We start from the raw sequence: 14,806 nt of genomic DNA, 5'->3' as shown, positions 1-14,806 counted from the left end.
CTTTTGTCCTCTCCTGCCCCTGCCCACACCCTAAAATCATGAGTAGTGCGGAGAGGGCCGATAAAGAAAAGTTATTTATTAGTTCCCATAATAGAAGAACTAGAGGACACCAAATGAAATTAATGGGGAGCAGGTTTAAAACTAATAAAAGAAAGTTCTTCTTCACACAGCGTATAGTCAACCTGTGGAACTCCTTGCCAGAGGAGGCTGTGAAGACTAGGACTATAATAGAGAAGCTAGATAATTTCCTGGAGGTTAGGCCCATAAAAGGCTATTAGCCAGGGGATAAAATGGTGTCCTTGGCCTCTGTTTGTTAGAGGCTGGAGAGAGATGGCAGGAGACAAATCGCTTGATCATTGTCTTTGGTCCACTCTCTCTGAGGCACCTGGTGCTGGCCACTGTCGGCAGACAGGATACTGGGCTAGAAGGACCTTTGGTCTGACCCAGTACGGCCGTTCTTATGTTCTTCTTTGATGTGGCTGACTGACCCAGTCTCTGAAAGCAATGAATGGTCCCGTGGCACCTTAGAGACTAACAAAAATATATAGCTAGTATCATGAGCTTTTGTGGGCAAAACCCACTTCTTCAGATGAACTGAAGTGGAAATAACAGAAACCAAGGTATAGATATAGATACACACATACAGCAGAAGTACCACCTGTCAACTGTAGGACTTGTGTTAATGAAGCTAATTAAGCAGGGTGGATGTGTCCCATTCATAGCTTTTGATGTGAACATGCAGATGTCAAAGGCAGTGGAAACTGCTGTGTTTTTAAAGGGTTATGTCAACAACTCATCTATGGTTTTGATAGATTTGCACCACCTCATCCCCACTAGTCTCATTCATAGACCTGCGTCCTCTGTGCTAGGCACTGTACAAACACAGAACCAGGAGTCTCTGCCCCCAGAGCGCTTACAAAGTCGATCTCAGACAGCAGGCAAATGCCTCTACAGAGAAGTGGAGCAAACACATTTTTCTCGGTATAGTTACTCCTTGGTTTTGCACAAGCCTCATCAATTCAGGTGCGGATCGTTTTTCACGATCAGTCTATTTATAGACAAATGCAGGCATTGCTCACCTGGCTCCTTCACCCCTGATACATGAGACAGGAACCATGAGGGCTGAACCATGCAGAGCGCCGAATCTCAAACAAAAGTAGAGTCCCCAAATTGTCACAAGCCCTCAGAGCACTACTTAACATAAATAATTAGGGTTTCCACACACACACCCCTAGCCACCAGCGGACATTGGAACTATATTCAGAGGACCCGAAAATATGGATGACGTGTGAAGCGGTCATCTGAATGGTCACTTCTCTCTCCAGCTGACTGGGGAAAGTTGATGTTGACTCTAATCAGCCAGCCATGTTCAAGGAAAACGTTTCCTAAATTCCCTGGACACAATTTAGAATTCCACTGTAATTCACCAACAGATAGAGCAGCATCTAACTTTACATCACATTCAAATACAGGGCGCTCTTAACTTGACCAATCAGCATTTATTTTCATGGGGGCAGAAGAGAAAGGGGCTGATCCACAGATTTTCAGTTGTCCGACAGGTGAACCGTGGCATGAGAGGCAGGATGGCCCAGGGGCAAGCACACTAGACTGAGATGCAGGATATGTGGGGTCTTTTCCTGGCTCTGCCACTGACGTTCTGCATGAACTTGGGGGAGAGACTTTATTTCTCTCAGGTTTCAGAGGTAGCCGTGTTAAAAGTAAGGAGTCGGGTGGCACTTTAAACACATTTATTAGGGTATTAGCGCCCAAGCTTTTGAGAGCTACGACTCAATTCCTCAAAATTCAGTCAATGTACTCACTTCAACTGTTGCGAGAAGATCAAGGAAGAGCTGGGGAAGAGGAGAGTCCGTTGCCATGTTGCCATGGACACTAAATTAGATTTCGCTTGATGTCTAATTCCGGCACCCAGTAATCTAGAAGGTTAACTACCGTCTGTGAGAAAAGTTCAGACAGAGAGAACATGGATAACAGTGCCAGGCCCGGCTGCCCGCCACACGACGGCTCTGGCATCAGCCGTTGCCGCTGTCCCGGCCGCCCCCCGGGAGGCTCTGGCCCTGACTCCCAGAGCTGCGGCCATCACTCCCCATGCGACCGTTCAGGCCCCGGCCCTGGCCACTGGAGCAGCCACCGGCACCCACTAGGTGGCAGCTCAGGCTTGGGTCCTGGCTGTTGGAGCAGCAGCCCCCACCGGCCACCATGCAGCCCACCCTAGCTGCAGCTCCGGGCTTGGGGAAGGGCTGAAACTGAGGCCAGGGCCGCATGGTGACTGCTCAGTTGTGCCTGTGGTAGGGCAGCAGCTCCACACACGGCCCTGCCCTGGAGCAGCTCAGCAACCACTGTGTGGCCTGGCTGAGGAGGTAGCGGGCCTCAAATTCTTGGTGCACGCCTGCACAGGCATGCACCTTAGAGGGAGCTACGGTCTCAGGTTCAGTTGAACGACTGGAGATAGGGAGGAAGAGATACAGAAATTAACTGTACCCTGAAATGCTCCCATTAATCCTGAGTATTCCAGTGAAATCTATGGCTTTGTTTTGGGCTTCCAGCAAACTCTGACCCCCAGAATGGACCAACCACCCTTTAAAAGTTCAAGTCCTGTTCTCTATCATCAGTAGCCGCAAAACCCAAGTAACAAATGTCAGGGCCACTGCTGCTGATCCTACAGGAGGTTTTTCAAAGAACAGAGCACCTCAAACTCCCACGTGGAGCTGGAAGAAAGCAAGCCAGTTTGGCTGCCTCTGGTCACGGCTGTCAGAATGGGAAATTAATAAACATCTGGCAAGAGCAGACCTCTTTTCCGCCCCAACATCTCTCTTTCCCTGATGTTACAAAATCATTTGGCCTCAAAAATGTCAGTGCTTCTTCAGTGTTGTATTTTGCTGCCAATTCAAAGACCAGCAAGGAAGGATCTGCCAAGTTCTTGGCGCTCAGTTACAAATGAGAACATTATAAAGAAGAATTTGTGTGTTAGCTGATTTGCAAACACTGCAGCAAGTCACTGTGTAAACATGTCGCTTGCGTTCCTATTATTTCTCCCAAGCAGTTTACCTGGCATCCCACGGTGCCAGGGTTTTCCTCCTTACATTACCACGGTTCCTTCACACTTAAAAGAGCCCAGCTTCTTTCTGTACTGCTAAAAAACAAACCCAAACCTCAACCCTTATAATTAATCTTAATCACAAAGCATCTTGATAATTAGGGTAGGAGAGTCACTGGAAACACTTGGAATACAAATCAGATTTGCAGGTGCATTTGCAATTGCATGGTAGGATACGGTTCTATTGCAGTCAATTAAGGAATTAGAACAAGTAAATAAATAGCAGAGGGTTTCAAATATGTTGCTCGTGTGAAACTTTTATTATCACACAAAAATCAAAAGGGATTATTCTATGGGTTGTGGTAGCCATTCAGATAAAAGTACAAATTAAAATCAGTGAAAGTACTGCCAAGAATAAGGACAACAGTGTTTGGCCCTGTTAATGTTACTCTGGTAGCAGGTATTGGTTTGGTAAACAGTCTTTCATGCTCAAGAGAATCTCCAAGTTTTGTTCAAAATAAGGAGTTAGGTGTAGGGACAAAACAGTGTGTTGCCAGCAGTGTGTTGCCAAATGGGTCAGTTGTCATGTGCACAGCATTGGCTGGGACATCAGGGTACTCTTCAAAGATTAGCAAGGAATCTGCATGAACAGCAGAAGACAGTGTAGTCTAGATCTGAAGCAATCAAGAAATCAATGTGCCATAGAACTCAACCTGTAAAATGGGGAGATCTACCACCTGGGCCATGCACCCTGTAATCCCTGGGTGGAATTTCTCATTACCACTCAGTGCCGGGGAGGCCCAGAACGCACTGCTCTATGATAGCAATCCCAGCTGCAGCTGATACAAACCGCGATAGGAGGGTTAGCGGACTACAAACAGCGGGAAGAAGCGGACGAGACAAACATCAATCCTGTTCACAAAATATATTTATTGTTGATACAGAGTGAGACCATTTTCAGTACGTAATGACAGCTGGGCCCACAACAGAATCACAGGTTACTGATTGCATGTCAATTCAAGGCCATTTTACACCTGGCACTCCTGAAGCTCTGGAGTGTGAACATTATTCCAGCAGAGGGTCTGGGGAAGCAGAGGGAGACCTTTGGGTTACATAATCTTAGTAATAAGTTACGCAAACATTCCTTCAGTGATATATGAAAAGGAAAAGTTCTTAACAATCAGCAGCCCACACAGGCCGTAGCGTGTGGAGCAGCAGTTGGCCAGTTCACAGAGCGCCCTACACGGGGACACGAAAGCATCACCCGCCCTCCCACCTCTGACATCAGGGAGCTACTGAGCAGATTCCACAATGACGCCGCGGCGTCGGAAACACTTCCCGCCCCTCCCTGCCCCCGAAGGCCAACAGAAGATATTTTGATACTTTTTTCTATCACCAATCAGTGAGTTTTCTGCGACCAAACTGCTCCTGGGACGTGTCATTTCTGATGTAATCAGATACAGGTCTCAGGATTGAACTGTGATGGCTGCTGCTCTCGAAATGACTCTTCTAGTTCTTCTCTTTATTGGTCTGCACTGGGAATGGGTTGTCAGCTCGTTGTTGGGAAAAAATGCTCTGCTGCTGGAATGAGAGTCGATGGCTCTGTGCTTGATTCGGACGTCGCCTTACCCTCCTCTGCCAAGCGTGCTCTGCTAAGAAAAGAGGGGCAGGGGGAGGCACAGATTTCAACATTTAAAGCTAGACTGAAACTGCTTTTAAATGTCAGCAGCAACTCTATACGCTCTTTGCTGGGCGAAAGCTACCTGTATGCAAGGGAAGTCGCAAAGCAAAAGGGTGAATATGCATGCAACAACCACATCAAAGTTAGGGAATGGGGCCCAGGAGACAGACTGCATCAAAGCTGTAGACTCAATGAGTTGGACGTCAAAAGGACATGATGGTGGTTGGCCATTTTAGGCTTCTTTAAAAAAAATCTGCCCTTCCAATAAGGAAAAACCCATTCCCCAAGTCAGTAGGGTAAACCCTATTCTTAGGGTCTTTGGAATGCCACCTTCCCTAACATTTTAACACATAACCCTCCTAACCCCGTAAATTTTCTGGGGGCCTTCTATCTTTGACCCTGTCACACTGACCATGCGCTCCACTGATCATTTTCCATGCACCATCAGGCCACGCAGACGTAAGTGCACTGAAGGGATATAACGTATGGCTATCCTAAAAACTCCACTGACAAGAGTTCACAGGCTAGATGTTCCTTCTAGCCCCACATCAGAAACCGGTCAAGCTCCACCAGCTGTCTCTGGAAGGAAAAGTACTGAACCAGGCAACGGGCTCCATCATGGATGTAGAGACCTGGAAGGATAGGTCACTGCGCTCGTGGGGGATAGCCTATTGCTATGGCCTGGGAGAGAGAGGTTGGTGGAAACACAAATGCATTCAGGTTCCAACAGGCAAGGGAGGGCAGAGACCTGGCTCAGAAAAGACCATACTAAGTGGAAGTCGGTACCAGATTGGCCAGCAGCCTGGTAAAAGCATGGTGGAAGCTGTACGTGCTAGAGGGCTGGAAGGTTAACCAGAAAGAATTTGTTGTTCCTAGTCCTCGGTGTCCAAAAACGGTAACAGTGATCGGTGGGGACTGACCAATCTTTTCTTGGAATTGATGGGTCTAACTGGGGCCTGAGCGCCAAATGAAGGCTTTGGAAAGTTACATGCTCTAGGGGAAAAGCCAGGCCACCGCCAGTTTGCAATTATTTTAGTAGTTTTTGGTGGGACAGGGCAGGGTTTCTATCTCACCAGTGGTGATTTGGGAGTTAAGAGGTAGAGCCCAGGAATTTTGAGACCAGGAGACAGGAAGTTAACAAATGGGGGTGCTAAAAGTGTGCATGTGTGTAGGAAAATAAAGGGGAAAACTGCAGGGAGTTATTTATAAGTTAGCCAAGCTCACAGGATATAATTATTAAAGCTTAGAACATAAGAACGGCCGTACTGGGTCAGACCAAAGGTCCATCTAGCCCAGTGTCCTGCCTACCGACAGTGGCCAATGCCAGATACCCCAGAGGGAATGATCAGAACAGCGAATCATCAAGTGATCCCTCTCCTGTCACCCATTCCCAGCCTCTGTCAGACTAGGGACACCATTCCTACCCATCCTAGCTAACAGCCATTGATGAATCTATCCTCCATGAATCTATCTAGTTCTTTCTTGAACCCTGTTAAAGTCCTGGTCTTCACAACCTCCTCTAGCAAGGAGTTCCACACTTCCTTGTGTTTGTTTTAAACCTGCTACCTATTAATTTCATCTGGTGACCCCTAGTTCTTATGTTATGAGAACAAGGAAATAACTTTTCCTTATTCACTTTTTCCACACCAGTCATGATTTTATAGACCTCGATCATATCCCCCCTTAGTCTCCCCTCTTCTAAACTGAAAAATCCAAGTCTTTTAAATCTCTCTTCACATGGGACCCGTTCCAAGCCCCTCATCATTTTTGTTGCCCTTTTCTGAACCATTTCCAAAGTCAATATATCTTTTTTGAGATGAGGTGACCATATCTGTATGCAGTATTCAGGATATGGGTTTACCATGGTTTTATACAGAGGCAATAAGATAGTCTCTGTCTTATTCTCTCTCTCTCTCTTTTAATGCTTCCTAACATTCTGTTGATTTTTTCAACTGCCACTGCACAATGAGTGGATGTGCTCAGAGAGCTATCCACAATGACTCCAAGATCACTCTCTTGAGTCGTCGTAGCCAAATTAGTCCCCATCAGATTGTAGATATACTTGGGGTTATGTTTTCCGATGTGCATTACTTTACATTTATCAACATTCAATTTCATTTGCCATTTTGTTGCCCAATCACTTAGTGTGGAGATATGCTGCAAAGAGCAGTTCGGGTGTAAGGGAAAGGCTGAGCTAAGGAGTGGCTCATAGGCACATCGCTGCATCACAAGTGTCCACGTGAAACAAAGAGAACTGCTCCAATGATCACAAGTACTGATCAAAACCCAGTTTCAATAGATGAGGACACAGACAGACTGAGGTCAGTTTCACCTTCCTTAGCTGTTACGAGAAACAAAGCAAAGAAAAGCTTTTATTAGTTAACAAAGTATATAAACAAAATCTTTACAGCATCTCCTAGGAGATTTCTCCAGAACTGACAAAGGCAACTTGAGCTAGAAGGCTCCACCGCAGCGGCTGTATGAAAACTTGCATGTAACTGCTGTTGGTCTGAATATTAACACTGCATCAATTTAACACTGCATAAATTAACCTAGGAAAATCTCAGAGGCTCTGGGGAAAAGCTCTGCAAGTCTCAATTCAAAAAGTGTTTCTTTTGCTTACAATCCCGCTAACACTGACATTCTGAAGGCGAGGAAAGAAACTGCAGGTGTTTGCCAAGTCATAGACTTCTGTCTGCAGCGTTTCATCGCCACGCAGAGAGATGTGTTCTACGGCATCTGAAAGGTGGGATGGCTGGGCGGGGTTACTTTCTATTGCTCAGCAATAAACAGCAGGGCCCCCTGTAAACTACGGACAAAACCTCAAAGGCTGAAAACTGGTGAGTCGTCTCCCTTTGCTAAAATCATCTCGACTGACTGTGCAAATGTATCTGTTATATTAGCTTTGTGAAAGGAGTCGGCCTGATTCCTGATTTACAGCTTAGTCATTGTGGTTTAGCTGCCCAGTTCTCCGTGGGTTGGCTGTGAATGGCAGCCTCGAGCGTTGCCACGTCTTTACAATATCGGCTTAAAAAAAACTTAGTGAATGCAAGTTATTAGCTTCATCAAGTCCATCTCCCAGCCAGGGCAGAGCCATTCCCGTTTATTTTATAGGTGGCCAACTTTGTTCCAAATATTACAAAGCCAGGGGGCTTCTGGTATTTCCCTTGGAAGGCTGCTCCCTTCATATCCCTCACTGATCATTTCTGTTGCTCTCCACCGTCTCTCATTAGCCAGGATCCTTCCGGCAATGTAGCTAGAACTCAATGCAATGCTAGAGATTTGTCTGACCCTTGTGAAATGAGGGACTATCACCTGCCTGCTCTATGATGTCAGCACGACATCTGACAGAATGCCCACTATCACCCCTCTTTCTGCATGACTGCTTCCCCGGTTCCTCTCCCTCCAGCTGGGGGGGGTCTGCATTCAGATTATTCTCCCCAGAAGTAGCAAACGATGCTGATACTGCTGCCTAAGTTTCTAACGTCTATCAAGAAGGCATAACGCAAGTCTCATTCAGATTCTGTAAGGCAGTATCAAGTGCCTCTCTAAAACCCACACACGACATTTCCTGCAGGGTTAGGTCAAATATGTCTATTATGGCAACAGAGCAGGATTAAGATCCATACCAGAATCGTGACTGTAATCAGGCTAGAGAACAATGTATTGTTACCACACTTACTGACACTGTCGCATTTGTAACTAGGCTAGGCTACAGCTTGATACCATGTTTCCAAGTATTTTCAAACACAGCCAAAAGGCTGTAGAAAGCGGCATCCACCCATAGCACAGCCGCCATCCTGCAACTGTTTTTAGGATCTGTGCTGTACGGATTGGATCAGGGTGTAGTAGGGATGAGTCTATCACTAGAAAATGAGAGCAATGTAGCAATGATGGTGTCCGTACTGTAGGCAGGTTTGAGGGAGTTTTACCGCTGTCTCAGCTACATTTGCTTTGAGTAGACTGAAAATAGTGCGATACAAACGCAAGAAAGTTAGATTAGTGCTCTCATTGTTACTCCCACTGGTAGTACTGCAATAGTGAAAGATTTTTTTAAAATGCTGGCGAGCAGACGGCCATAATGTCCTCCCTTAATGATGGTAATAAGTATTTCCATCTCCCCTGCTATTATAATAGCACAGAAAATATTAAAAATTCACTTCTACTTCTCAGACTAGCTTTCTAGGACTTCAGGTAAAGATTTCAACTCAAGATGTCAAATTCCTCAGTATTAGCAGCTCTCTGGGCTTTTCTGAGAAGGGGAAAAGAGATGAGATTGAGACATAAGATTATAGACAGCGAGAGAAATAAGGAGCATTTTGAAGAGAGGGTGAAATGATTATAAGCATGATAGGCAAGAAAGAGGAGTCAATACATTCAATTTATGAAAAGCACAGAGAATCCTCTGTCTGAGCACAAGTGCCCAGTCTCCCCTACTGGAAATTGGATTAGTTAACTTATTTGGTTTTTAATATCTTGGTGTCTATTCCCTCTTGCAAGCCTCCCCCTGCCCACACTTTGCTTTGCTTCTTGTAACTCACACCAGTTAATGTCTTCATTACTGAATCCAATTTCTAACGCACATCTGTTAATTTTTCCTGAACATTTACAATAATATTTAACAATTCTTGCACAATTGCAGGTAAAAATAATTACATTTACAGCTGTAACTCATGAAGGATGAGAACTGATGATCATCATGACAACACAATTTTTGTTTCTGGCTGCACATATTTCCATCCTAGAAAGATTTGCAGCCAAATATCTTACGGTAGACACCTGTTAAGGATCACTATTTTTGGAGCACGTATGAATGAGAATGAGAGAAGGGCTTTAGAAAAATCCGTTTTTGCACAGGAAATAGTTGCAACCATTGATGAGGTGTGGCAAAAAAAACAAAAAAAACAAAAAAAACACTTATCCTTGGCCTTTTTCTCACCTTGCCTCACCACAGGATATGCGCATCTCCTAAACATTAATGAATTCATCCCTATGAACATTCCTATAAGGTAGGGAAATATTGCTCACTACTTATATTAGTTACAAAAGGTTTATAAATGATTTAGAAGATGATAAAAATATGAACAGTAGGTGTTAAGAGCTGATTATAAGCACATCAGCAGAAGATATTATATATGGTTATAAGCAATCTATAACTATTGATTAAGCATTCACTAAAAGATCTATCAACGTGCACATCTATGAACATCCACAACAACATGCTGGAAGCCAATACACTCAGTTCAGATTTGAAAGCAGAAAGGCATACTATGCAAGTCAGTGAAAATGTGGAAAAATTAAATATACACAGATTATCAAGGCTGGCTGCTATGCATCCTAAAGGCTAAAGGCAATTTAAGTTAAAGAATTTACTGAACTACAAGCAATTATCTTTGAAGAGACACAGAGAATTAACAAGTTTGCACGAAAGGGGAGAAAAAGCAAATCCTTTTGGTCTGGCGAGTATCCATTATGAAAAAAATCCAGGAGCACTTTCTGTGCTCAAAGGAATGCAAAGGATGTAGTTGTGATCAAGGCCTGCATGGTGATCCAAAGCTCCCTGCACCTTATGTGTCTCAGCAGACCTCAGCCATAACCTTCCTCAAAAGGAATAACTAAAAGGCATTAGGTTGGGCAAAGGAAAATACAACTGGGTATCATAGAAATGTTGTTAGCAGTGAGACTTGTTAGAACAGAGCACCACTGCTTACTGCATTTATAACTGGAGAGGAAGAAACCAAAGGGGACATATTGGAGGGACACAGACCTAATTGGTCCTTTCCATTTCAAATCCTAATGCTAACTGTATATACTACTGTGGATCATGCTTGGTAGGGACAATTCATTCACAATGGGAAATTAACTTTCACCATGTGAAGTGGGGAGCTTTGCTGAAAACATACAATCTGCCTTAGTTTGGATCCTCACACACAAACAGCAAACGTACTGCAGCAGTGGAGGTGGAGGCCTTTCCCCCAGCACTGCTATTCCACCAGGGATTCCTATTTTAACTAACTTAGGAGTAGGGAACTTGGGCTTAACTGTTATTGGCCTGTGCCGAGTCTCCGTACCATTGGTTGGAAGCCCTACGTTCTCTCCCTCCACCCCGGGCTGGAGTGGAGAGCACTGCTGCCAGCTTGCAGCAATCAGGGAAGCTCCACAATCTGTCTGGAGGCGCCGCCCCTGCAACTCCCATTGGATGGGAAGCATGACCAATGGGAGCTGCGGGGGCGGTGGCTGAAGGTAAGAGCAAAATGTGGAGTGACCCTCCCCTTGCCAGGAGACAGGGATGTGCTGGCCACAGCTGCATCCAGGAGCAGCAGTGGCATGTGGCCAGGGCAGGCAAGGAGCCTTCTTTAGCCCTGATGCACCACCAACTGGGAGCTGCCTGAGGTAAGCATCCTACACTCCCCTCCTGTAGCCCCACACCCTGCCCCGACCTCCTCCAGACTAACTCCCACCTAGACCCCACACCTTCACCTCCTCTCCAACCTCCTGCCTGAAGCCACCTCTTGCATCCCAAATACCTCATCTCCGGTCACAGAGCCTGTCCCCCCAAATGCCCTCCCACACCTTAATTCTCTACCACAACCCAAAGCTGCCTCCTTATTTGTGGCCTGAGCCTTTGCACCCTCCCCCCTGAGGCTGTATGTGACTTTTTTCTGGGGGCCAGTGATCCCTGATAGGAAAAAGGCCCCCCTTCCCTTGCATTAACTACAAGGACAAAGGATTATAAGGATAGAAGAGAAAAGTTTATTAAGTGTTCCTCCAGGCCTTAGATGTCATGGGATTTTTAACACTGCAACATAACTGTGACTGTTCAGATGGGATTAAGATTTCCATAGCAACAGACCATTAGCAATATTAATAACAATCTGCAGACCAGGTGTCTCACCACAGACTCTTAAGTGAAGTAAGCTGTCAAGGGATAAGAAGGAAGTTCCACTCATGGATTGATAACTGGTTACAAGACAGGAAACAGGAATACAGGGTCAGTTTTCAGAATGAAGAAAGGTAACTAGTGGTTTCCCGCAGGTGTCCATACTGTGATGGATCCTATTCAAAATATTCATAAAGGATCTGGAAAAAGGGGTAAACAGTGAGGTGGTAAAATGTGCAGATGATACAAAACTGCTCAAGATAGTTAAGTCCAAAGCAGACTGTGAAGAGCTTCAAAAGGATCTTACAAAACTAGCTGGCTGGGCAACACAATGGCAGACACATTTTAATGTTGTTCAGTGCAAAGGAATCCCAAGTATACATACAAAATGATGGAGTTTAAATTAGCTGTTACCACTCAAGAGAGAAAATTTGGAGTCACCATGGATAGTTCTCTGAAAACATCCACTCAATGTGCAGCAGCAGCCAAAACAGCAAACAGAATGTTGGGAATCATTAAGAAAGAGATATAGAGTCAGAAAGAGAGTATCTTACTGCATCTATATACATCTATGGTACGGCCACATCTTGAATACTGTGTGTAGATGGAGTCAAACTTATCTAAAAAATATGTAGAAAAATACTGGAAAAAGTTCAAAAAAGGGCTTCAGAAATTATTAGGGCTATGGAATGGCTAATAAGAGCAGAACTTTTCAGCTTGGAAAAGAGATGACTGGGGGGGAGGGAGGGAGGTAGTTATTACAGAGGTTTATAAAACCATGACCAGTATGGAGAAAGTAAATAAGGAAAAAGTTTTTTCTTGTTTCCATAACAAAAAAACTAGAGGTCACCAAATGAAATGAACAGGTAGCAGGTTTAAAACAAACAAAAGGAAGTTTTTCTTCACACAGCGCAGTCAGCCTGTGGAACTCCTTGCCAGAAGATGTTGTGAAGACCAGGACTTTAAAGGGGTTCAAAAAAGAACTGGATAAATTCATGTAGGTTAGGTTCATCAATGGCTATTAGCCAGGATGGGCAGGAATGGGGTCCCTAGACTATGTTTGTTAGAAAATGGGAATGATGATGTCCTGTTCTGTTCATTGCCACTGGGGCACCTGGCATTGGCCACTGTTGGAAGACAGGATACTGGGCTGGATGGACCTTTGGTCTGACCCAGTCTGGCCGTTCTTATGTACATGCACACTGACCCAGACTCTATGTTAGCAAATATCAGAAGAGTTTGCTGAAATCTGTGCTAACACCCTGGAGTAGATGCTCTGATTTTTTCCTTTCAACTACTGGAGTTCACCAACATCAAAATTTGAGATAGACTTATTGAAGCACATACTTTACACATATAATGCTGTGGTGCACAAGCACTGCTCCCATTGATTTCTGCAAGGACACAGAGATTCACAGATTCTAGGGCCAAGAGAGACCACTGTGGACATATAGTCTGACCTTTTGTATAAAACAGGCCCTAGATAATTCCCATTTAAACTACAGCATATAGCTTTTAGAAAAACATTCACACTTGATTTATAAATTGCCAATGATGGAAATTCACCATGACTGTTAGTAAATTGTTCTAAAGGTTGATTACTCTCACTGGTAAAAAGGTACACCTTCGTCTGAATTTGCTGAGCTTCAACTTCTAGCCACTGACTTTTGTTAAACCTTTGTTTGCTAAACTGAAGAGCCCACCACCAAATATTTGTTTCCCAAGTAGGTACTTCCAGTCTGCAATCAAGTCATCCCTTCATCTTCTCTTTGAGCTCCTGATGTTGATCACTATGAGACATGTATTCTCATGGCTCTTCTTTTAACCCCTTCCAACGTATCATCAACATTCTCTTTCAATTGTGTACCCCAGAACTGGAAAGTATTCCAATCACTGTCACACCTCGGGATGTTAAATTTAGATTAATTGGCTAATCAAACAATCGATGCAATTTGCATTGACTATTTGATTAGTCGATAATGGCGCCTCCGCCACTGAAGAGTAGCAACAGCCCCATGTTCCCTGTGGCATTTCAAAGCAGCATCACTGCATGGAGCCCAGGTTCAACGGAGGAGTCCTGCTTTGAAGCACTGTCTCCTCTCCCCGCTTCCTCCTTGCTGCTTCTTTCTGATAGAGGCAGCAAGGGGGCAGGAGGAGAGTGATTAGTTGACTATCTGATAAGCATCTATCCGATATCTAGATGTGCTTATCGGATAGTCAACTAGTTGTTCATATCCCTAGTCACACCAAGGCCAAATACAGAGCTAATATAACTCTCTTACTCAGTATTCGCCTTAACGCATCCAAGGATTGCATAGCCCTTTGGTCACACTGCCACACAGAGAACTCATGTTCAGCTGATTATCCACTACAACCCCCAGGTCGTCTTCAGTCTCTGCTTTCCATGATACAGTCCCCTGTAAGGGAGACCTATGTTCTTTGCTCCTAAATGTATAACTTTATACTGGCTGTAATTAAAATGCATCTTGTTTGCTTCTGCCCAGCTTACCAAGAGATCATCATTCTGTGTCAGTGACCTGCCCTCTGAGGGGGGAATACGTCTCTTGGTACTTACGTTGGAGAAGCCCCCAAACTGACTCCAGCTCTGAACCATTATATTCAGAGAGTTGAACCCAAACCCTGAGGCTTGAACTTGTCTCTAAATTTATACATACACTTTGCTCACTTCTAGCCTCTTTCTCCTATGCTGCTCTAATGTGACACCACAATTAAGTGTGGTGAGTCATCTAGCAGTACCAAAGTGCACCAGTTACCAATCTAGCTGCAGGTTGGGCTGCTTGTTGGGGTACTTCGTGAACGGAGCCATACTTTCACAAAATAAAATATCCAACTGCTGCACAATTATGATTAGTACACATCAAAGATCTTTTAGAAAATAATCCAGGTAAAACAATTTGGTTGGCCCCTAAGAACTACACTGTGCAGTTAGCAGCCAGAAGCAAAGAGGATTGTTAAACTGTTGGCTTTTTAAAGGAGTCACAGACTTTAAAATAAATCTTTATTATATTTTGCACTGGCTTATGCTGTTATTTTGCAACTATATCTTTAAAAATCATTCTGACTTAGTGGCTAATCAAACTTTTATAGAATATCAGAAGTTTACACTATATGGGTAAAATTATATTGCTAGCAAATTAGTATGCAAAAGGATAGGATAAGTAAGCTATAC

General features: G+C 44.4%; 1 protein-coding gene across 2 annotated transcripts in view; it reads right to left on the bottom strand.

Moving 5' to 3' along the window:
* Positions 1 to 3,965: 3,965 nt before the first annotated feature.
* Positions 3,966 to 14,806, bottom strand: part of CHCHD3 (coiled-coil-helix-coiled-coil-helix domain containing 3) — a 268,328-nt gene continuing 257,487 nt past the window's right edge. Inside the window, exon 8 of one of the 2 annotated variants that reach the window (XM_006120346.4) lies at positions 3,966 to 4,707. In XM_006120346.4, the coding sequence (XP_006120408.1) occupies positions 4,681 to 4,707 (27 nt within the window). In that variant the 3' untranslated portion in view covers positions 3,966 to 4,680. The remainder of the gene's footprint in view (positions 4,708 to 14,806) is intronic. The other variant, XM_025183231.2, reaches the window with a different exon arrangement.

Source organism: Pelodiscus sinensis, chromosome 1 (genome assembly GCF_049634645.1).
Source record: "Pelodiscus sinensis isolate JC-2024 chromosome 1, ASM4963464v1, whole genome shotgun sequence".
Lineage (NCBI taxonomy): Eukaryota > Metazoa > Chordata > Testudines > Trionychidae > Pelodiscus > Pelodiscus sinensis.
This window is presented reverse-complemented; position numbering and strand designations above follow the sequence as displayed.